At 44.8% G+C, this 21990-nt stretch overlaps 1 protein-coding gene across 9 annotated transcripts in view; it reads right to left on the reverse strand.

Moving 5' to 3' along the window:
• Positions 1–2734: 2734 nt before the first annotated feature.
• CHD7 (chromodomain helicase DNA binding protein 7) overlaps positions 2735–21990 on the reverse strand; it is a 189970-nt gene continuing 170714 nt past the window's right edge. For 8 of the 9 annotated variants that reach the window (XM_047724434.1, XM_047724425.1, XM_047724428.1 and 5 more), the window contains 15 exons: positions 20957–21046; positions 20397–20500; positions 18941–19070; positions 18456–18528; positions 18241–18298; positions 17311–17539; positions 16856–17064; positions 16055–16726; positions 14743–14903; positions 12452–12679; positions 11792–12235; positions 8037–8258; positions 6240–6380; positions 5933–6037; positions 2735–4666 (listed from right to left, as the gene is read on the reverse strand). In XM_047724434.1, coding sequence (XP_047580390.1) covers positions 3749–4666; positions 5933–6037; positions 6240–6380; positions 8037–8258; positions 11792–12235; positions 12452–12679; positions 14743–14903; positions 16055–16726; positions 16856–17064; positions 17311–17539; positions 18241–18298; positions 18456–18528; positions 18941–19070; positions 20397–20500; positions 20957–21046 — 3784 coding nt within the window. In that variant the 3' untranslated portion in view covers positions 2735–3748. The remainder of the gene's footprint in view (positions 4667–5932; positions 6038–6239; positions 6381–8036; positions 8259–11791; positions 12236–12451; positions 12680–14742; positions 14904–16054; positions 16727–16855; positions 17065–17310; positions 17540–18240; positions 18299–18455; positions 18529–18940; positions 19071–20396; positions 20501–20956; positions 21047–21990) is intronic. The other variant, XM_047724432.1, reaches the window with a different exon arrangement.

A 21990-nucleotide genomic window follows, 5' to 3' on the forward strand; every position in this document is an offset into this window, starting at 1 on the left:
ATCCCAAATCTGCCCACAGCTTTCTGCTTCTATTAGCACCCGCTTCCTTGATCTCAGGCTGCTACAGCAGCCTCCCACCGACTAGAATTCCCGGCTCCTCTTTACAAGCCATTTTCCCCCCATGTTGTGGGCACTGTGGATTATTTATTTTAAAAAGATGGATTTGATCATACTGCTTTCCTGAACAAAACCTCCCAAGCACTTTCTACAGCACCTAACAGGAAATCCAAGTCCCCCACCAGGGTCATCCTGGTCCTTGTCTCCCACTTCTTCTCGGTAGAGAGGCTGCCCCAGAAGCCCCTTCTTCCAAGCACACTCTGAAACTCAGGGTCTTTGCATTGGTCTCTCCCCCTTGTCTGGAACATCCTCCAAACAGATTTTCACCTGGCTCCTGCTTCTCGTCACTCAGGCAGGAAGCAGAGCTGCCCTGTCTACCGTGCTCCTCCCTGACTGCCCCATTCCGTTATTTAATAGTCTTCCTTGATCTATAAAAGTTTTATGTGTAATGTGCTTATCACCTGTCTCTTTCTACTCGAATGTAAGCTCCACGACAGCAGGGGACTAGTCTGCTTTTGTTTTTGTTGTGATATTCTTGGCACTGAAACCAACCTCACCTAGCACCCCACAAATGTTTGTTGATGAAAAGTAGACTGGCCCCGAGGTTAAGTGCCTGGGCTTTGGAGTTGGATCAACCTGGGTTCAAAGAGCAGCAATTTACTAACTTGGAAGCCTGAGTAAGCTTATCTTTTCCAAAGACTTGATTTCTTTATAAAGTGCAAATACTCATGGTGCAAGATAAACCAAAATTTAAATGAGGTAACTGGGACTCAAGTATCCATAGCCAGCGCTCACACTGTTCTACTTGACATAGGCTCTCTCTTAAATCCCGGTCTGAAGCTTAAGATCCCCTATGGATGGGTGAAGAGTGGGTATAAGAATAGGGGAACTCCAAACACTTCACATCATCATTTTGTACTAATTTTCTTTCAGAGACCCGAGAGAGCCGTATTTTTTGGAGACCATAAGTTGGTTCTGATGTCAGCCTGTCTGAGTTCCGACCCAGCTCCTCTATTTACCGCTGGCCGACTCCTCAACCTCTGTAAGGCTGGGTTTTCCCCTGGAAGAAAAGCACTTCCTCCCAGAGAAGGGAGATGGGGCAGCGAAGCTGAGGAAAGCACGGAACATCTCAGTACTTCACGACACTAAGCACACAATGAACACCAGTTATTAACGAACAGACTACAGAATATTTCTTACTTAGGTGAATTCAAGAATCTAACATCAAGAATTGATACCATTAGAAGTTAAAAAAAGTGCATTTTCCAACATGGAAATGTGAATGACTTTGAAGCCCTGTTAACAGATAAATCCCAGATAACTCAGAGCCAGCTGGTGACCCATCTCTCAACTCAGGGCTCCTTCTGGCCACAAGCAACCAATGCCTTTGCTCTTGGCATATTCTTCTCTAACAGAGAGTCCCATCGTGTGTTCCATTTACGCAAGGTCATAGGAAAAACTTCCAGTACTATAAAGTATCTTAGAAAAAGGCCCTTTTCGGACTCATTTTATTAAACATACTCTCCCTACGTAATGTCTTATTTGAAGGCTTAAAAAAAAAATCTTTGTTTTAAATATTTAAACTCCCTATACTTTGTGTGGATCTAGCCTCCCCCCCCCCCCCGCCCCCCTGCCCATGTTCAAAGACTTCCATTTCAGAAGAACAGTCTCTTAAAGGCACTTTTCCCTCCGGTGCAAACGACCCATTTGTTAACTTTCAAGAGAGAACAGTAACGATGGAGGAGAAAAGCAACCCGAGGGTCTCTAACATGGAGACTTCGAGTTGTTCCCTTTCCAGAGTTGTATGGGTAGATTTTCCATCTTGGGATATAAATTAACTGAACGTTAGCGTCTACAAGGAATTCAGACACTGTCTTGTAACACATCCACACATCCAGTGAGAGATGGACTATGTGTGTGTGTATGTGTGTGTGTGTATACAGGGCGCGGATGGGGGCGACACACACACAACAACTCCATCCACATCCCTTCCTCTCTGTTTCCAGCTGCATGGAAATAACGGCTTTGTGTTCAGTCAGGTGACATAAAAGGTGAAAACAGTAGCTCTCAAATTATATTTAACCTCAAATATCAGAGGTCGCAAAGGGGTGCACACATCAGCAGCTCCCCAGGCTGCGCGCGTGCGCACGCGGCGGCTTAAGTGGGCCCCTTTTCATTCCACATGGGTTTTCCACACAGTTTCTGGCATCAAGCACCGGTCCGCAGGACACCAAGAGTGCCTTTGTGTCCCTTGCTGACACTCCGGCATTGTGTTTTTCTACCCATTAACCAAGGATAAATGACCTAGATATTCTGCCTATTAAAGCCTCATTTTTCTTTTGCCCTTTTGTTCTTTAGTGTACCACATTATCAGACGCTGCACACATTTTAAAGTATTCTCAGTCTCAGATGCCCTTTTGAGGGAGTAATAGGAGGTTTTTGTGTGTGGTTCTGCGCAGATATCTGGAGTGGAATTATGTGAAGGTAATTTAAGGTTTCTCTTCCTGTCTCGTCTGAAGACAATCAGTTTAGCGTATTACTAACAGCTAATCTTGCATAAGAGGCTATATCAAGAAACTGTACAAAGGCCAGAGTGCTGTAGTTGCATCTATTGCGAATACAAAAAAATAGAGTGAACAGCAGTTCCCCTACACACTACATTCTCTAATTACATCTCTGCGTATCATGGGTCACTTTTATTAAAAGCATCATTACTACAGTTGGTGGTAATTTACATTTTATCTTACATGATAGCAGTTTTCAAAGAAAAAAATAAAAGGACATCACAACAAAGAAAAACAGTACATTTACAAAGTCATGTCTGTAAACTTCAAGGCTAGTTTAGAGCTGAGGTAATGCTGTTTTAGCTTTGTGGCTAAAGTAACAAAGTCCTTTAATTTAAAAAAGGTACCTGATTCTCTCTTCTCTCACTCTTTATTTATTCATCTATTTATTCTGTTTATACCAGTGCATCACAAGACCACGAGACAATGGAACTGTAGTTCTGTCTGGCAAGAACCCTCCCAGTAGGTTAAATTCCAAAGAGACCCTTCACATTCAACAGCTGCCTTATTATTGCTGCGCCTCGGGACGGAGACGTTCACACGAGCGTGGAGATTGTCAGAGTGGATGGATGTGTGTGGATGCGCAAGTGTGGGAACCCCCATACAGTCAAAAGGGAAACCAATGAGCAAGTATGATATGTATGGGAAATTTCATCTTGACCTTCACAGCAAAAAAAAAAAAAAAAAAAAAAAAAAAAAAAAAAAAAAATTAAAATTAAAAAATTAAATATATAACTTCATACTTCCTTTGAGCAGCACTTCCTTCCATTAGTGCCACTCAGTTACAAATCGCTCTTTATTATAATACCAATGGTACCAAAAGGAAAAGGGAAAAAAAAAAAAAAAAAGCAGAGCATTATGTAAGTTTCCTTAAAAAGACATGATCACCTCTCAAATTTCATCTCTCCTAGGGATAATAAATAATGCACTGCACAATACTTAATGACCAAGATACCTTTTGACACACCTGTATAACATGACTTGGACTTTTTTTTTTTCTTTTTTTTTTTGCTACACTATGTTACAGAACAGCTTATAAAACTAGGTATGAACATTAACTGTGAGTGTAAACAGTAGGACTACCACTTGTCAAAAGTTTTAAACACTTTAACTGGAACTGGAACTGGTTATTCATCATTTTCATGGTTTTCTAGTTCGTCCCCCCCGTCAAGCGAGTCCAGCTCTTCACCCTGTGCTATTTCGTCTTCGAAGACGGAGGACTCCGCAGTCTTGTCCAGGTTCTCCTCAGCGTCGCTGCCTTCCAGGTTCTCCTCCTCCTGGAAGGAGGCCCCCTCGGCCTTGTCGGGGGCCTTTTCCTCGCCGGAGCCCACGGCGTTCTGGAGTCCTGCTAACGTGGGGAACCCAGGCAGTGTCAATCCCCCCAGTCCTGGAGGTAGAAACATGGATGGGTAGAAGAGGCCTGGCGCCATGGTGGACAGGAGGAAAGGGTTGAAGGCGAGCGGGTTGGAGGGCAGTCCGGCCGGGGCAGTAGCAGCACCAACAGATCCATTCGCGGAGTCAGTAGCCGAAACGGCATCTGTGCTTTTCTCGGAATCTTTGTTCTCGTCCTCGTTCTCGGTGCCCTTCTCCTCGGCCTGGGAGGCGCTGTCCTCTGGCTCCCCCTGGCCCGGCGCCGGCGTGGCGTTGCCGGCCGCGGCGGGCAGGGGGCTGTTGAGCAGCCCGCCCAGGCCGAACACGTTGGGCAGGCCGGCCATGCCCGGCAGCATCAGCGGCAGCACGGCCGCGGGGTTCTTCGCATCGCCTCCGGCCGCGGCCGCCGTGGCCAGTCCCGGAGGGAAGCCCATGAGGCCCGCCAGCTGGAGAGACTGCAGGTTCTGCAGGTTCTGCAGGCTCGTGAGGTCCATCCCAGCAAACAGGCTGTTCACCAGCAGAGGGTTGATTCCTGACGTGGAGGCTGCCGCCGCCGCCGCCGCCGCCGCCCTGGCGATCTCGCTCTTGGGCCTCCGTCCTCGCCTGCTGGCTCCTTCCCCCCGCACCACGGGGCCGGTGAGGAGCCGGTCAAACATCGACTCAGGAACGAAACCCTGAAGCAAACAGACAGGCAAACAGTGGCTATAAGGGCGGCCGGCGAGACCACGATCCCCTGACAGGCCCTCTTGATGCACCGACAGCAGACACTCTGGATGCAAGGGCGGCAGCGACTTCTCCCCTTCTAAGAGCGCTCTGGCCAAACTCAGGAAAGCAAAAAGTCCATCTCTCCGCACTACGTGAACTCACTGAATTATGCAGGACTGCAGAAAAACTGTTAAAGTCTACTCTACCGGTGAGGGAGCGGTCAAGCTACCGGCATCCAGAACTCCGGGAATAATAAAACATCATGAGGGAGCAGAGACGTTGGGAATATTAACTGAAATTACAGCGTACTATATCTACCCTGGAGAGACAAAAACTACGGTCACCTCAAAACAAATGTTTTTAGCAGCTGTACCCCCATTTTCCCAAGTCTGGAAACCACCCAGCCGTCCTTCTCTGGGTGATGGCCTACCATACGCAGGGGCAGGCGCACGCACTGGAGGGACAAATTCCTGACACGTGCAACCCACATGGATAAATCTCAATGTAAAATCATCTTACAAAGGTCACAGAATTCATGCTTCTGCTTATAGGACACCCTCAAAAAGACAAAACTTTGGATGGAGATCAGCAGTGGTGGGGGGCCTGGGGCGGGGTTGGGAGTGGGGGTGTGTAATATGAGGGGACGTGGGGTGGGGGAGGGTGGTGGAACGGTCTGTATTTTGGTTGTGGTGGCGGTTCAAGAAAGTACGTGTATTAAGACTGATAGAACTACACACAAAAGAAAAATAAGAAATATTACTATATACCTTAAAAAAATAAACAAGAAGAAAGCAGGACATTGACCACTTAATCTTAAAAAGAAGTTGAAGGGGAAAAAAATTTTAGGCAAAGTTGTAATCTTTATTTTTTTATTTTTATTTTTTTAAAGATTTTATTTATGTAATCTTTATTTTAAAATTTAAAAAAAATCACAGTTAATCTTAACGATCTCAACCACCATGAATTCCATCCCACAGGTGGGCTCTTAACGAGGTCTACCTTCAAGACTATGAACGTGTATTTCTATACGATCCTTTAAAATCAGAGCCATCCAATGAATCTACCTCGGATTAATGATACACTGATACAAGAAATGAGGATGTATTATGTCAATTCTTTTAAGCTAAGAATAAATTATAATCGAATTAATTGATGGTCAACAAAAAAGAAAGAAAAGCTCAGGACAACAGTTTTGTATAGACACCTCTCCCGACAGAAACACAGTGTGTACTTACAGACTGCTTCACTATCTCAGTCCAGTCTGGGGCAACTGCAAATTCAGGGTTCTCTTCCAGCCACCTGGGCAGGTCCTTCATTGGAGGTGCCATAGCTCCACCCATCTGGGAGAGGCATTTGGAAAATGATCTAAAAGCACATATATCCCCCCTGCTCCCCACCCCACCTACACACACACACACACACACATCATATACAGATATTCTGGAAGAAACACTGTTTTTCCTTAAAAACATGTCAGGATAAAATGCTTCTTTCTGGGATAAGAAATCATATGGAGATCAATTCCCTTTCCCAAACGTTCACCTTCTTTCCATTTCGTTTATTGACAACAGGCACCCTTTCTTCTCCTGTCAAAGTGTTTATATCCAATTTATTAGGGTTTCGACATCTATGTCGTTTCTGTTTCGGTTTCTGAAATGAGGAAAACAGCACATCCGCATTCTTCTGCAAAAAAAAACCCCAAACAAACCCAAAATACGGATTTAATAAAAATGTATTTAGTAATTACTTTCCTGCATAAATGACAAAGAGAATATAGTCAAGCAGCTTTCTTTTTTTTTTTTCCAAGTACACTCTACACCCAGCGTGGGGCTCAAACTCATAACCCAGAGATCAAGAGTCATATGTTCTACCTACTGAGCCAGCCAGGCACCCTCAGTCAAGCCATTTTTAATAGCTATAGAAGTTTCAGCAATCATTTCAGTTATTAGAAACCATACTTTTCTTTAAAAGGAAAAACTATATTTCTCTTTGTATGCTGAGGAACTCAACAATCACATAAGCTGAGTATTTGCTTTTCCTTTTGTCTACCAATAACCCCGCTTAAAGTCTTTTCTTCCAATGCTTCACCAAGTCATGGTATTTTTATGTTCATATCTTTTTTAACTAAGTCATGGTATTTTTAAAAAAGATTTTATTTATTATCTGACAGAGAGAGATACAGCGAGAGAAGGAACATAAGCAGGGGGAGTGGGAGAGGGAGAAGCAGGCTCTCCACCGAGCAGGGAGCCCAACACGGGGCTTGATGCCAGGTCCCTGAGCCAAAGGCAGATACTTAACGATTCAGCCACCTAGGCACCCCCAAGTCATGGTTTTTTTAAAAGAAACTTTCTCAAGGACCTTTGCTAACTAATTTCTACTCAGTGACTTGGACAAATACAGAGATGATGTCCCGTCTATGAGAGACTGTACCTGAGAGGCAACAGGTAAAAAGACCTACACAGGAGGGAGTGTTCTGAGAGGCAAGGACTCAACTAAAGCTGAACTCAACAAAATAAAATGCTGAATCTTACACTTACAGTTTTGGTTTTTTTTTTTTTTTTTTTTTTTTTAGATTTTTATTTGACAGAGAGAAAGAGAGTGAGCACAAGCAGGGGGAGTGGCAGAGAGAGAGGGAGAAGCACACTCCCCACTGAGCAGGGAGCCCTACTCTGGGCTCGATCCCAGAACCCTGGGATCATGACCTGAGCCAAAGGCAGAGCCCCCCCAGAGACCCCCCCCCACACACTTAAGTTTAAAAAAAAAAACAAAAACAAAAAAACAGTCACTAGGTGTACAGGGAATAAAAGATTTGCATTGCCAGCTAGTAAGCAGTTTACAGGATGGAATCATCTACAGATACCGTTTAACTTAAGACATAAGTAGGAGTTGTTTAAAAAAAAAAAAAAGAAGCTAATGAAGTCTTGGCTGTATTATCTAGTCAAATTTCTATAAGTAACAAGCTTCACAGTAGTATTCTGTGCTGCTCAGACCTGGTCTGGAGACCAGTTAAGAGTGCATTCATGAGTGTCATCCCCCTGACGAGACCACCTGGAAACCAGGTGATGGAAAGAATAACCAAAGACATCATGTTTATTTGGTGGAAGGAGAAAGGAAAGAAAGTGCAAAACAGGCGTCTTCAACAAACTACAAAGCTGCCCATCAGCTCTGAAGCTAGTTTCTCAAACGTAAAATACACAGTGACAGAAACTGGAAAACGTTCGCGGTAAGAAGACATTTAAGCAAAAGGCGGAGGGACCAGGGATCTCCTCTGCGTCATGCAGAAGAGTTGCGAGGGCTGTCCACGCAGGACTCCTCCCACCTGAACTCTGGGGTACTTACTGGTACGTAACTTGGCATATCAACAGTGTAAGAAGGATGCAGCTTCAGCCATTCAACTAAGTCCTTATTTTTAGGAGCGTCTTCCCCCACCAGCCTAGTCCCGTCTTCAAGATTTATCACAGGGATCCGCGTGTCTGGGTCCAGCTGTCCAGGAGAAGGAATGTTTCTTGTAGGTGGGGTCTCTATATCTTCTTCGAAAGCTTTGGTCACCTCAGCATCCTCCTGCAGAAAGTTGACAGGGGTCTCAATTCTTCTCATATGAAGAAAGATTCCAAAAATGCCTGATCTCTTACCTCAAGAAAACACTATCCTAGCATAATGGATCTTGGGCCAAAAAGGGAAAAAAGTCAGTTGAAACAATCTCAGTTTTGGAACAGCTATTAAATTAGAAGATGAAACTTTAATATCATTCTCCACACTGTAGAACTGGTAATTAGGTAGGAAATTCACAGTCCATCAATGCTCCATATCTGAAACCTTAAGCAAGCCACTAGGCCATGGGCAGCGTAGTCTGAGCTGGACATGCATGGAAGGTACCCTCTCAAACTCTCCTGGGGCTCTCGGGATAACCTCATTAAAGAAATTATATTTACTTGTTTATTTATTTATTTGAAAGAGAGAGTACATGTGCGTACAAGCAGGGAGCCTGATGTGGGGCTCGATCCCAGAACTCTGGGATCATGACCTGAGCCGAAGGCAAACGCTTAATCAATTGAGCCACCCAGGCACCCCGCCCCGCCTCCCCCAGCTTTTTTAAAATTTATTTTTATTTAGAGTGAAAGCAAGTGCGAGTGGAGGGTTATATGGGGAGAAGGAGAATCTCAAGTAGATTTTCTCCTGAGCACGGAGCTTAGCATGGGGCCTCAGTCTCAGGACCCTGAGATCATGATCTGAACCTTAATTAAGAGTCGGGCACTTAACTGACTGAGCCACCCGGGTGCCCCAAGAAGTTATAATTAAAGGAATGTTCCCACAGCCAACCTGTACACAGCACTCTCTCAACCGTACAATCTTATTGGCTATAACATTTTGTGGCAGGTCCGTGTGGCAACCCTGAAAACACCACGTCTATCTGAAGTCCAGCCGGTGGTCCGCAAACTGCTACTCCAACCACAAGACTTCTTTTATGGCAGCCCATCTGTCCATTCCCACGGCTCTGACTTCGATTCAGGCCGCCTTCATCGCCGCCCCTGCCCCACATCACTGCAGTGTTCCTAAACGGTCTCCCCGATCCTACTCCCACCCTTCTTGACTCTGACTTCCTCACTGCTACTTCGGAGTCAGGTTTCTAAAATGCACTCTTCCTAGGTCAAAACCAAATCAACTGTGTAAACGCTTTTGATAATTGAATCCCCCTCACCTTCAGGATAAAATCCAAGTCCTTTAGATAGCAATCGAGGCCCTCCCCAATTTACATCATACCTTGTGTCCGAGCCCACTACTGTCAAACCTCATCTCCTCATCAGATTCCCGGGCTGCCAATGACTTTCAGTTCAGCAACCGTGGAAGTCTCTCTCTGTCCTCTGTCCCTTTGCATACATTCTCCCTGCTACCTCTTTTCAAAGGACCAACTCCTATACAATCTTCAAAACTTAACCAAAGTATGGCCATGTCTAAGGCAACTTCCTGATCTGTGTCTCCCCATATCCTCTTCCCTCCATTCCCATTCTTCCTTTGGGCTCCCGAAGTATTCCAGGCATGCCTCCCAGCTATGGGACGTCACTATTTATCTGTCACTCAACTTCAACACTGAGCTCTCCAGGGCAAGCTCTTGTTAGACCCTTATTCTTCACATCCCTGTCCTTGGGGGTGGGGGTGGGGCCAGGACCCAAAAGAAACATCTCCACCATGTTCCCAGTATATTGACGCAGTATGGTGACTGCGTCCTTACTTTTTCCTGGCAATGCAAAATGGTCTCCAGTCTGAGTTCTGACATAATACAAGATTTTAGGACTTGTCCCAGCCCATACAAGTAACTCTGCTGACCTTTACACCTCTTCACTACTCTGTTTATCTATAGATAAATCGGCATTTACCTTGTACTGTATGTGTACGCACACAACCACCCACAACGCCCACTGAGTAATCCCCAAGTTCTAACATCTGACAGTAAAATGAACAAAAACTTAAAAATACGTCCTCTAACCTCTACTAGGAGTTTTGGGCTGGGTAGCTCCTGTGACTTTAGAAAAAGAGAAACATCAGTACGTTCTTTAGGATGACTTAAAATGTGTCAAATGAGTAAAATCAGCCTGCAGTTTGATACAGGATCTGTAGTTACAACTGGAACACAGCGCCTGGCTCACACTGTTAATTCCTGATGCCTGGACCACAGACAGCTTTGTGCTGGGATTCAAATATGAAACCCAAGAGTGAACAAAGGCATGAGATGCAGAAACTCACTAACTTGTTGATGCTTATGGAGAAAGGAATTTCAGGGAACAAAATCTATCAAAGTGGTTTGATGTGTTCTGGTGGATTCAAGCGTAGAGGCTAATTAATCACTAGTGGTACAACGCTGGGGACCACACACCTAGGAACCGCATTTTTAACTTACAGAATAAGCAGTCACAGCTGACCCATTACAAGGTGTATTTTTATAAGATTCTAAAAGGAATCATATGCTCCACAAAAAAGAAACATTATTACGATTTGGTGCATGGTAACGAATCTTGAAAATTAACTTTTAATTACCTAGACGCTTCTGTTTCCCTCAGACCCCACCAGAGGGCAAATTCCAGTGAGTGCCATTTTGTCATTTCTAAACTTTACCTCAACCATGCTTTTACTACCCTTACTTAAGTCATTAAACTTTCTGGAGGTTTCAAGAAATAGCACAGAAGCAGTAAGAAGAGGGATGGAAAAAGTAAAAAATGCTGAAACAAACGTCACCCTCCTCTCAGTTTCAAATTTCACCGCTTTGCAAACTGTGATCCGCAGGGAACAGGCCCAGTGTTCCTGGAATGCTGGCGGCTCACACACAAACAAGCTCCGGCACCGTTAGGCTGATTCGGGTTCCAAATCAATAAGGCTTAGGATACCCAGTACTAACGCGTCTTTTAGAAAGGGAGCACACGTAAGCAGGTTCTCTGGAGGTAAAACCCTCATCCTTATGTGGGCAGTGCATTTTTAGGCAGCATGGTTGAAGAAGATTAGGGAAGAGAGTTCTTTTGATTGCACTGCACTCATGTCCTTTGAATTAAGAAAGAAAATGTCAAAATCCATTGGCACATACATTTCATACAAACCTAAACTAGCACAGATCTTTATTCAGCTGAGATTTTATAGAACAGCTATACTCACAGAGGTAGGAGAATTAGCGATCATTAGCTTTGTATATGAACACAAATCTTAAGTCTGAAACTAAATATTTATACTAATCTAATAAATGCCAGGCTCCAAACAACATTATTTCTAAGAGCAGAAGCTTTTTCCGCCTCAGGAATTCAGAGATAACAATTATAGGCTCAGAAGAACACGTTTTTGTTTTGGGCTAGTCTTCCGAGAGTAATCAATATATTAGGATCTTGGGAGGAATAAATCCTCAAGCTACATTTGGTTCAGGCCGAGTGATCTGTATCAACGCTCAACACAATTTTTCAGCTCAAAGCCATGACTGTACATTGTGATCCTATTTCTTTAGTGCAAGAAGCCAGCTTTAATCACTGAGAGGAGCCCAGGCCGGCGTCGTCAGAATGGCAGGACTCTGGCTGCCACTGTGGGCATGCGCAATGGGAGGGAGCTCCTGAACTTACTGCACTCAATGACGTCCGTTTGTGGCTCATGAAAAGCAGATCAAGACCCTCCACGTTTTTCCTCCTTCCCCGCCTCCTCTTCACAGGAGGCTCTCCATCCACCAGGGAGCCATTAAGCAGATGCCTCGTGGGTGTGCGTGACAGGCCTGCCTGGAGCAGCTCCATTTGAGTCTTAAAGGCATCGGACACCGGTGTCGAGACATTAGGCAAGATAAACTTTGAAGTAAGAGATGAAAAATTTGAGGTAGAGCTTGCTGCCTCTCTTGAGGCCTTTGATAAATCCACAACTTTTTCTTGTCCATTTTCTGAGACCACCTGAGACCCCCGCAGCTGGGCAACCATCTCCATGAGGTTCCGCCGCTTAGCAGCTCTTTCGGCCTCGATCTCAATTTTTCTCCTCCTCCTCCTCCGCTGGCGAGGGACGGAGAGATTTAGGGCGTCTTCCTATTGAAAAATTCCAACAAAATAATGAGCCCAAACTGTATCTGCTATACACAGCCTGGATTTCAGAAAGAAAGAACTAGAAGCCTCAGGAATTAACCATTCGTAACTGCTGAAGAGAGCTAAGGTAAGGGCAGCCATCTTAACTCCGGGGAGGACCAGTGAGCCGCGAGCCCCCAGGGTTGGACGGCTCGCCTTTACGCGGCGAAACAAACACACCTTGGACAACTGAGGGGAAGTCGTGAGGTCCTCGCTGCCACTGATGCTAGCTTGGCCGACCATGGAGAGCTCAGCAAAGCTCCTCTTCTGCAGGGGGCTGTCCATGGTGGGTGGCGTGTAACCAGGGATGAGGCCCTGGAAATCAAACATCTGGCGCCTGTTTACTGGCCATTTGCCTTTCAGCACTGCTTCACAGATGTTGTCTAATCGGTTTATCATTACTCGGTCCTGGAGGGAGAAGGAAAGTCACACGATGTTGTAATGAAGACGTGGTGAAAATTACCGGATAAATATTTCCATTAAGATGCTAAAGCACATAAGAGGTTTAAAAGTCAATCCACGGGCAAAAGGTAAAAAGAAAACAAAGAAACAAGTGACTGAGCAACCAGAATCTGCAAAACCTGCTCTGCTCTGGTGGAAGGTCCTGAAGGGGGCCCCAACACAGAAAACTCAGTCTTTTTAAAATTTGAGCGCTGGAGCACAGAAACTAGGAAACATCACATAGCCACCTCTAAAATACTTCAAAAGTAACTTTTATTCAGGCGAGAGCACTGTTGGCGAACACCAGCAGACAACAATGGAGCCCTGCATCTAGCTTCTGGACGCTCCGGTGCTACAAATCCACGGGCTGGATCGCAGTCTGTTCCAGGAAGTGGGACATCATTAGCGTCACTATTAATAAAGTTCAGCATTACGAAACGGGCACTAACCTAGGAACACCTAATGAATGTCAATTTGCAGTCCCCACCTATTATCACTTCAAATTTCATTGAAGCGTGTACATTAAAAATTTCTAATTACAGCTCTTAGGCCCAGATTTCATAGATTAAAAGTGTCGGCTACGATAGACCTTTTGACTGATCTGGGAAACTCCCTTCTGTACTCAATGAGGGAGATCAGCCTAACAGGGTACAGGAAGGGAAAAATGTCTTTGAGAGTACACTCTGCACACTGTGGAAGAGTAGCCCTGGGATGAGTCAACTGCTGCTTGTTTTGAACCAGACAGCCCTGTTACGGCGATTAGGATGGTTATGTCCCCACCCTGAAAAGCAGACCCAAATTACATAGGGATTTATTATAAAATTACGCTAGTTAGCCAAAAAAGTAATTTCCATTTTGCTTTTGGTTACAGATAACTACATTTGGAATTATCTTGTACTGGAGCAAATGGGTCCCTCGCCTACCCTCTCCCATGTTATGAAGACTACAGGTTTCCAAACCTATGGAGATGTCTTAAATCTGGAAGCTCTGTTTGGGATTTAAAAACATTAAAACATACATTTTAAAAAGTCCCCACATTTTCTCTTGTGCTGTTTAAGTGGTGTAATTGCTGCTATAGGAAATGGTATGGAGGCTACTCAAAAAAATTTAAAAAACAGAATCACCATGTGACCCAGCAATTGCACTTCTGGTAATATATCCAAAAGAACTGAAAGCAGGGTCTCAAAGAGATATTACTACACTCATGTCCACAGAAGCACTATAATAAGCCAAGGCGGGGAAGGAACCCAAATGTCCCAACGACAGATGAGTAGATAAGGAAAATGTGATATATACATACAATGGAATATTATTCAGTCTTAAAAAGGAAGGAAATCCTGCCATACACTACCATACAGATAAACCTTGATGACAAGGTAAAAATAAGTGAAATAAATGAGTCCCAAAAGGGCAAATATTGCAGAATTCCACATACATGATGACGTATCTTCAGTAGTCAAATTCACAGAAACAGAAAGTAGAGAAATGGTTGCCAGAGGCGGAAGGGAGAGGAGAGGAGTTGTCCAATAGGTATAAAGTTTGAGTCATGCTAGACGAAGAAAGTTCTGGAGATCTGTTTTACAACAATATGAATGTATCTAAAACTACAAAACTATATACTGAAAATTGGTTAAATTCCATGTTATGTGGTTTTTACCACAATAGAAATAAACTAAAAAAGAAAGAGAGCGAAAGAAAGAAAGAGTGAGCCCACACATTTCATTTTGCTAAAAGGTGTGTCTATGGAAACAACAATCCACACACTATCCCAGACAATGTGATGGCCAACCTGAAAGACCTCAAAGAGCCAAAGATCCATACAAAGCATTCTACTTCTTATCTTTCCTTCATTTCACCTTTCCTATCCTATTACAAAAGAAATGCACAGATTTTAAAACATGAGGAAAATCCAGTCTTCATACAGTGTCAGAGTTGACCTTAAAATTACTTGAAAATCAAACTAGAATGATTTCCTATCCCCCACACTCTTTTTTGGTCCACAAAACAAAAATAACAAGAAACCCACCAACCTTAGGCCAAAATGAGAAGGCAAATGTTCTCTCATGAAGGAGCTGGGCTACTGAAGGGTCTCCGTCCTCCATGTAGAACCCGTCTCGGGTTTCATCCCTAGCGGTGCTCATGGAAGCATTGCTTTCCTCATCAAAATTCTTCCCTCTAGAGACAGCTCCTGCTGAGAAATCAATTAATATACATTACTCACAACCAGGGAAAAGAAGTTTAGAGAGGACATGGTAAAAATTTGAATACCAATCAGCTCCATTTTACTGAGAACCTACTATACGGCTAGGATGGCATTAGGCATCTTACAGTCTTGTTGTTTAAAGCTGGTGATGGCCCCTTGATATAGACGCTGTTATTCTCATTTTATGGATGAAGAAGCAGGCAGGCTTAGGTAGGTGACATCACTAGTTATCAGATGTTGAGCATGTACATCTCAGAGGAGGCGGAATGACAACCAAGTCTCTGACTCAAGAGCCACTCCACACAACGTCCCTCCACACAGGAGAGAGGGCTGACGACTGGCCAGAGTACCAAGCCTCAGCTCCAGCAGAACAGTACAATAGGTGGCTTTATTTTTAACTGTGTGTCGGGAACAGCAACCTAACCGCGACTTACAAAGAAAACCAGTCATTTTCAGACTCTGCTTCTACCTTTACCTCTGATTTAAAACTAAAATTAAGCATCATTTGTTTAAAAATAATTACCAGTGCTTTATTCAGTGAATGACTCTTCTCTTTCACATTAAATTGTCCAAATTAAAATCATTTGGAATTCTCAATACACTGCTACTATAAAGTTAACCACTATCCTTTTTTCTTTTTTAAGTTAACCCCTATTATTCTGTTGGTTTTTTTTTAAAGATTTTATTTACTTTTCAGAGAGAGAGAGAGAGAGAAAGAGAGAGAGATGGCACACGAGCAGGGGGGAGGGGCAGAGGGAGAAGCAGGTTCCCTGCTGGACAAGGAGCCCAGTGTGGAACTCCATCCCACAACCCTGGGATCGTGACCTGAGCCGAAGGCAGACGCTTAACCGACTGAGCCACCCAGGCATCCCAAGTTAACTCCTATTCTTAATCCAGAAATTGTTACATGCCCATAACACTCGTCAGAGAGCTTAAGTTGTTCGAAATTCCATGCTCACATGCGGCACGGGAGCAACACATACACCTAAGCACAACCTGAAGTTACCTATCCACAGAAGAAAATGTACACTAATTACTCTTAAAAAATAAACAAGAGCCCCTGTCATGTGACAGGGAAACACGGCCTGTCACAGCTGCTGCAGTGGAATGGGGACGGGGCCTGGATGGCGCAGCATTACCTTCAGGCTGGGAAGATTCCTCTGACTTATCATCATCCTCCAGCTTTTCTTCCTCGTCTTCTTCAGAACCTTTTTCTGAAATAGACTTGGGCCCTGTATCTGCACTGACCTCCATTCCTTTCAGTTCACTTTTTACAGAGCTGGCCTCGGCCTCGCATCCCTGCTTACTGTCCTTCTCCCCGCCGTCGGTCTCTTCCTCCTCCTCCTTCCCCTCGGCTTTCTCTTGGGCAGCTGCGCTTCCAGACTCCTCCACTTTGCCTTCACTCTGTCCTGTCACCTTCTCTTCCTGAACGTGAGCAGATGAGAGGACGGCAGAAGTCTGGCCAAATCCGATGGCCAGTGGGGTCAGGGAGGACATGCTTCCTGCCCCTCTGTTCTGAGCAAAGTTTTTGTGCGCATCCAAGAAAGATAACTCAGGGTCATTGAGGATGTGATAATCCGTCCGACTGACCCCATGCTTAGCAGCACCAACCAGCAAGTCTCGGTCATGCCTCCCACATTCCCACCACTCCGGCAAATCCAAACTCGGCTGGCAGAGCTTCAGCCTCTCCCCCAGCTGAGGGTGGTGAAGAACCTGCTCGCGGATCTTCCGCAGCAGCTCGATGCGGTAGAGAGTTCGGGAGGCGCGCTCTTCTGTGATTGGCTCGATCATGGAGGAGAGGTCAGGGGGTTCTGTAACATGAAAACAATGGTATTCACTTGGAAAAACCCTAAGTATGCTTTAAGCTGCTCACGCTCTATTTTTCACTGTAGTGGGCGGGCCTTTTACTATAGAGAACTTGTGTTACGAAGAGAACCTACCATCGTCTGGCTTGGCGGGCATTCGACACACTCGCCTACACATGGCCACAAAACAACTGAAGTATTTCTCCAAACTCTCATCAGACTTTTTGTCAAGTCTGGCAAAGGCTCGGAACTGGTTCCAGTCAAACTGCTGTTTCATGGGGTCAAAAATAACTCCAAAAGTAGATACCACGCGGTAAAAATCAGCCTCTTCTCTTCTCGTCCACCTATGAGCAAGGAGACATTAGCTTGAACCCTACTTGCGTACACAGGCTTAAAGCTTATTCATTCTTTTCCTCTTTTCCCCTAAACTCAGTGCACGGGACCTATTTTGGGGGTGAGAAGACAGAGTGCTTTCATGTACTGAGACCTTCTCTGATCCCTGTCTGGGAAGTGATTCCGGCCTCCGGCCGGCCGAGGACAAAAAAAAGAGGCCCATCCTAGGAGCTGAGTAAAACCCTGAAGAAACTCACTTTTGTCGTTTCTCAGATATTATAGCTTCCCTTTCCGCTTCTAGTGCTCTCACTTCCTCCCGGGGCCGTCGCCTCCGCCGGTCAGTCTTCATTAGAGCCTCCTGCCTCATTTGTTGCCTTTTATAGCTGCGCTGATAGGCAGTAATGAGCCGGCGCAGACGGGTAGTCAGGGTTGAGGTGCTGGGCCAGTAGAGTTGGCCTAACTCAGCAGTACTCTCGCTGGGCTTGCCTGGGGAAGTGGAAAAAAAGATTTCTGAAATGTGTAGCTGCAATCTTGCAATACACAGGATTTTCCATCAAAACAAGATGACTCATTAACATTCAAATGACAGTGTGGGGAAGGGCATCTCGGTGCTCTCATGTTTAAAATATAAATAAAGAATAATATTAGTATGAAACTTACCAACTGTTTTCTTTTTTTAACTCTTTGGGGGGGGAGAAGCAAATTTACTTATCAGTTCTACGTAAAGAAACATACTTTATGCCACAAACTACAATATAAGGGTGCTCTCCTGTAATGTACTTAGAATAATAATCTTGAACCTAAAACATAATCACGTAATTGGTAGCTAATTAAGTGACATTAGGGAAAAGGTACCGTTCTAGAAACCTGCAATATTTCAGATACCTAGCAAATACCCTACTCCGAGACACATTTCTGAAGATGCTTAAAAGTTTCCACTAACTGGTATATAAATATATACAAATTATCTTAATCCCAAAAGTAGTTCTTTCATCAAAGAAAGTCAATGTAATGAAAAATCCACAATAAACAAGAATTAAAATTATTCACAAAAGGGATGAGTCAGTAGAGAAAAAAAATGATATTTTAAGATACCACTGTCATAAAGGAGCAAAAGCACAGGTCCATGAATAATGTCTGTACAGGACACATTTGCTCTGCTCTTTGGGTTTTTTATGGAGCCTTACCTGTGGTGCGAATTTCCATGGATTCCTCTTTATCTTCTGGAGGAGAATTTGCAAATTCCTTGAAAGCAAAGCAAGAAACAGGATTATTTTAATTTGGGGCTTCGTTTTGCATTACCTTTCAAAGAAACGGCCATTATCTATAAAGTTTAACAAGTCTTATATGGGCATATGATATTTTAATGGTCCTGTAAAAGTCAGTATACTCAAGTTCTTACATCTATTTCATCCTTGAATGGCGTCCTGGTTGGTTTATATTCTGGGTCCTCATCTTCTCTATCAAATTCCCCCCTGCGTTAAAATTGTTAAAAAAAAAAAAAAAGTTTAAATTGCACAGATAAGCAAGAGACTGGGGGGCTGGGGGGTGCTTGGGAACAACTAATCCTCTGCCTGATGCTACTTTTAATTCTGGGTTTGACATCAAAGGCAACCCAATCAGTATTTAAATCGCGCAGTCACGGGGTAAGGGGCGGGTGGGTGGGCGGAAGTGTCATCACTTGGAAAAAATAAACAAGTTTCAGATGATCTAAATAATATACTGCGTTTAAATAATCATTATGATACATAAACAGACTACTCTGGGAAACATCACCGAAGTTGAAATCAGATCAGTGGAGTGCACAGCACAGTGTAAGGACTGAACCCTGCCAATAGATGTGACAGTGACATAAAGTTTATTACAATCTTTAAATGTCCTTCTTACCCGTCACCGCCATCTGCTAGCATGTCTGTTCCTCTTTGCTCGGCAGCTATGGCCTTGGCATCGGGCATACCAACTCGTTCCAGGAAGCACAGCGCGGGGTCAGCTCGCATGGAGTTGTACTTCTCGTAGCCTGTGCCATCCCCAGCAGCCCACAGAGGACACGCGCAGAAACAGCAAAAGGGCCGTCACTCACAAAATCACAGCACTGCCACAATATACCAGGCTCAGCTCTCAACCGAGACGACCACTTAAGAGCCCTTCTTTCAGTAAACCACTCCAGAGAATGCTCATGACGGGGCAGATTTTGGGGGAGGGGATCAAGTTATAGTTCGGGGGGGTATGCGAATGACCATGGACATGAACAGAGAAACAGGTTCAAACTAACTGCAAGACGCCTGGGGAGATTTCCAACCCTATTTTCCCCAAGAGCTAATTTTGCGGGACATTTAAAAGGCTTCCTTATGCTCCTTCATGACCTCTGCGGGCCACGCTGCGCCCACCCGTCCTTCCAAGAGCGGCTACAGACCTGCAGGAAAGTCGAGCCACTGGCTGAAAATCCCCGTCTACCTAAGGCCAGCGAACCTGTCTTATTAGGTTTAGGACGATGCATGTCAGTAAGATGACACTGTTCCCTCTATGGTTTTCAAACCGCAATTTGCTTTTTGACTGCCCAAGTTGACTAGATGGAAAATGGCAGATCCCAACAGTGCACTGCGGGAAAATGATTTTGAGGCTGAGCTCACAAAACGCGGTTGCAGTACGTAGGCAGAACAGCACAATTCAATTAGGATGTGTACTACAACACACCGCTCCTAACTGCTGTAGAGCCGCAAGCCAAACTGTAATCATGAAAGGTTTTATAAGCCATCATTCTCCCCTTTAGTCAGGCCGGGCTGCTGAGAATACCTCCGCGACCTCCAGAGAATTGGGATTATAATCAGGAATCGCTCACTGTATATATCATGCCAGTTCTGCATCCCCAGCCTTTCAAAGTTAACAAGGCTGCATCCACTCAGGGGAGCCGTGAGTTCTCAGCACTGACATTTGTGAAATATTGCTTGGAACAAAGCCCAGGAGGCACTTGTACAGATTAATAGCAGAGGTTAAGCCCACCGTCCACTCTGACACGGGTTGGCAGAGCCAGCAAGGGGAGCCACGCTAGAAGTAAAGTTTAGGGAGAGCTATAGGACAACTTGGCTATTATTAAAACAAATATGGTTTTGGTTTTATTTACAGCCAAGAAAGAAATGTTTTCTTCTCAAATACTCAACAAACATTCAAAAACAGCATCTGATATTTACAGTTCATATTAGATTTTTAGTACAGGAAAATGGTAGAAGCCAAGAGTCCTCTGGAACTATCCTCATTAATATTATGACTTTGGAAAAGAGGATGGAAAGAGCGCTGACAACGAAGCCACACAGTCGAGATGTGGTCAGACGGAAACATCACTTACCGTGTTTGAACACTCCAATGAGGAGGGACTTATCTGCTTCCTTATCCCACCAGTCTGTGGGGACTTCAGCATGGAAGGGCTCAGGGATCCACACATCAGCTTCACTACAAAGACACCAGTCACACGGTATTCAGAACACATGCTCACGTTACAGGAAGAATCCCCAGTAACCACAGACAGGATGCGCAGGCTCGCGTGCCCCCTCCCGCAACACGCATCCGAGCATCTTGGGGGGCACTGAGCGAAGGCTGAAGGGAAGGGTGCGAGCCAGTCGCTTTCTACCATAGCTAGAAGTGGACTTCATCCCACAGGGTCCCATTTTAAATGTGAGAACGTCAGGAACATAGTTCCCACCTTTTCCATGGAACACGGACATGCGAACACGCTTTCCCCTGATTCCCTCCACATCCCCGCGCTCACAGGGTGAAAATCCCATTCCAGGTGCAAACTAGAAGATTCGCCACTGATGGTTTAGGAAGGTTCTGGAACACACTCGGCAGGGTCTTCGGGCTGCCCGGGTCACTACAGGGAGGTATGGAGTGGCGAGCACTTGCACTAACCTTGAGTCAGCACCCTCTAGAATCTTATCCGCCTGGTCTCCTATAACTTCTTGTCTTAGGTAGTACAGCATGCGGACACGCAGCAGGACCCTGGAGAGGAAGACAGAGGGGGGAAAAGTTCTTAACTTCAGGACTGTTTGCCAACAGTGGCTTTTGGCAGCTGCTGCTGTTCATCCATCATCCTGCCAAGGCTGATTAGCCATGCTGTATGGTAGGCTTGAAGCGTGACAGATGGTGGCACATAATCACCTCTGTGTGGTGCTTTCTGCTGGCTTCCAACAGGCCTGCCTGGCAACCGCTCGCGCTGCACGGAGAGGGACCGAGCGCGGCCCAGCCCAGGCGCACTTCATTTAGTCCTACCTAGTGCAGCTTGTGAAGTTCAGACACGTACCCTACCACTGCCTCTGAAGTATTGGAGCAAGTTTGTAAACAACTGAGCAGATGGCTTTCAGTAACTGTTCTGCTTCATTATCTCATAAAATTTCCTCAGCTGCTGCCTTAATACCATTTTTGGAAGCACATCAGAAGTTGTAGGAATAAACGAGATATAAAATCTGGTTTTACTACCTTACAATAAACCCTCAATATGGAATGTCAGGTTTTTCAGATTATACAACTTTGCTTCCGAGAAAGGAAGATGGTGATGGGGGTGGGGCCGGGGGTGGGTCTTCACAGGTCTCCCTTAAGGAGTATTAAACACTATTTATTCCTTCTAGTTCATATTACCTGGAAGCCTAGGTTGTAGCTTAAAAAATAACAAAATGACACAAAGGAAGCTAAAATGTGGCCAATTCATTGCCATTCCTTGTCATTTTCAAAGAATCAAGTTTCTAAAAAATCCATGGAATTCTAGGAACCAGATTTTTTCTAGGACCCAGATTAATTCTTTTGGTAAAGCCCACCTAGTAAATCCCAAAGGCCCGTGTCTACTCTGAGGCTGGCATCTCCCGCTGGGCGGCCCTCAGTGTGCACTCAGGACTGAGTATTAAAGACTCACCCTGTCGGCCGTGAGTTAATGATAATTCTAACTGCTA

Source organism: Lutra lutra, chromosome 4, assembly GCF_902655055.1.
Source record: "Lutra lutra chromosome 4, mLutLut1.2, whole genome shotgun sequence".
In the NCBI taxonomy this organism is placed as follows: domain Eukaryota; kingdom Metazoa; phylum Chordata; class Mammalia; order Carnivora; family Mustelidae; genus Lutra; species Lutra lutra.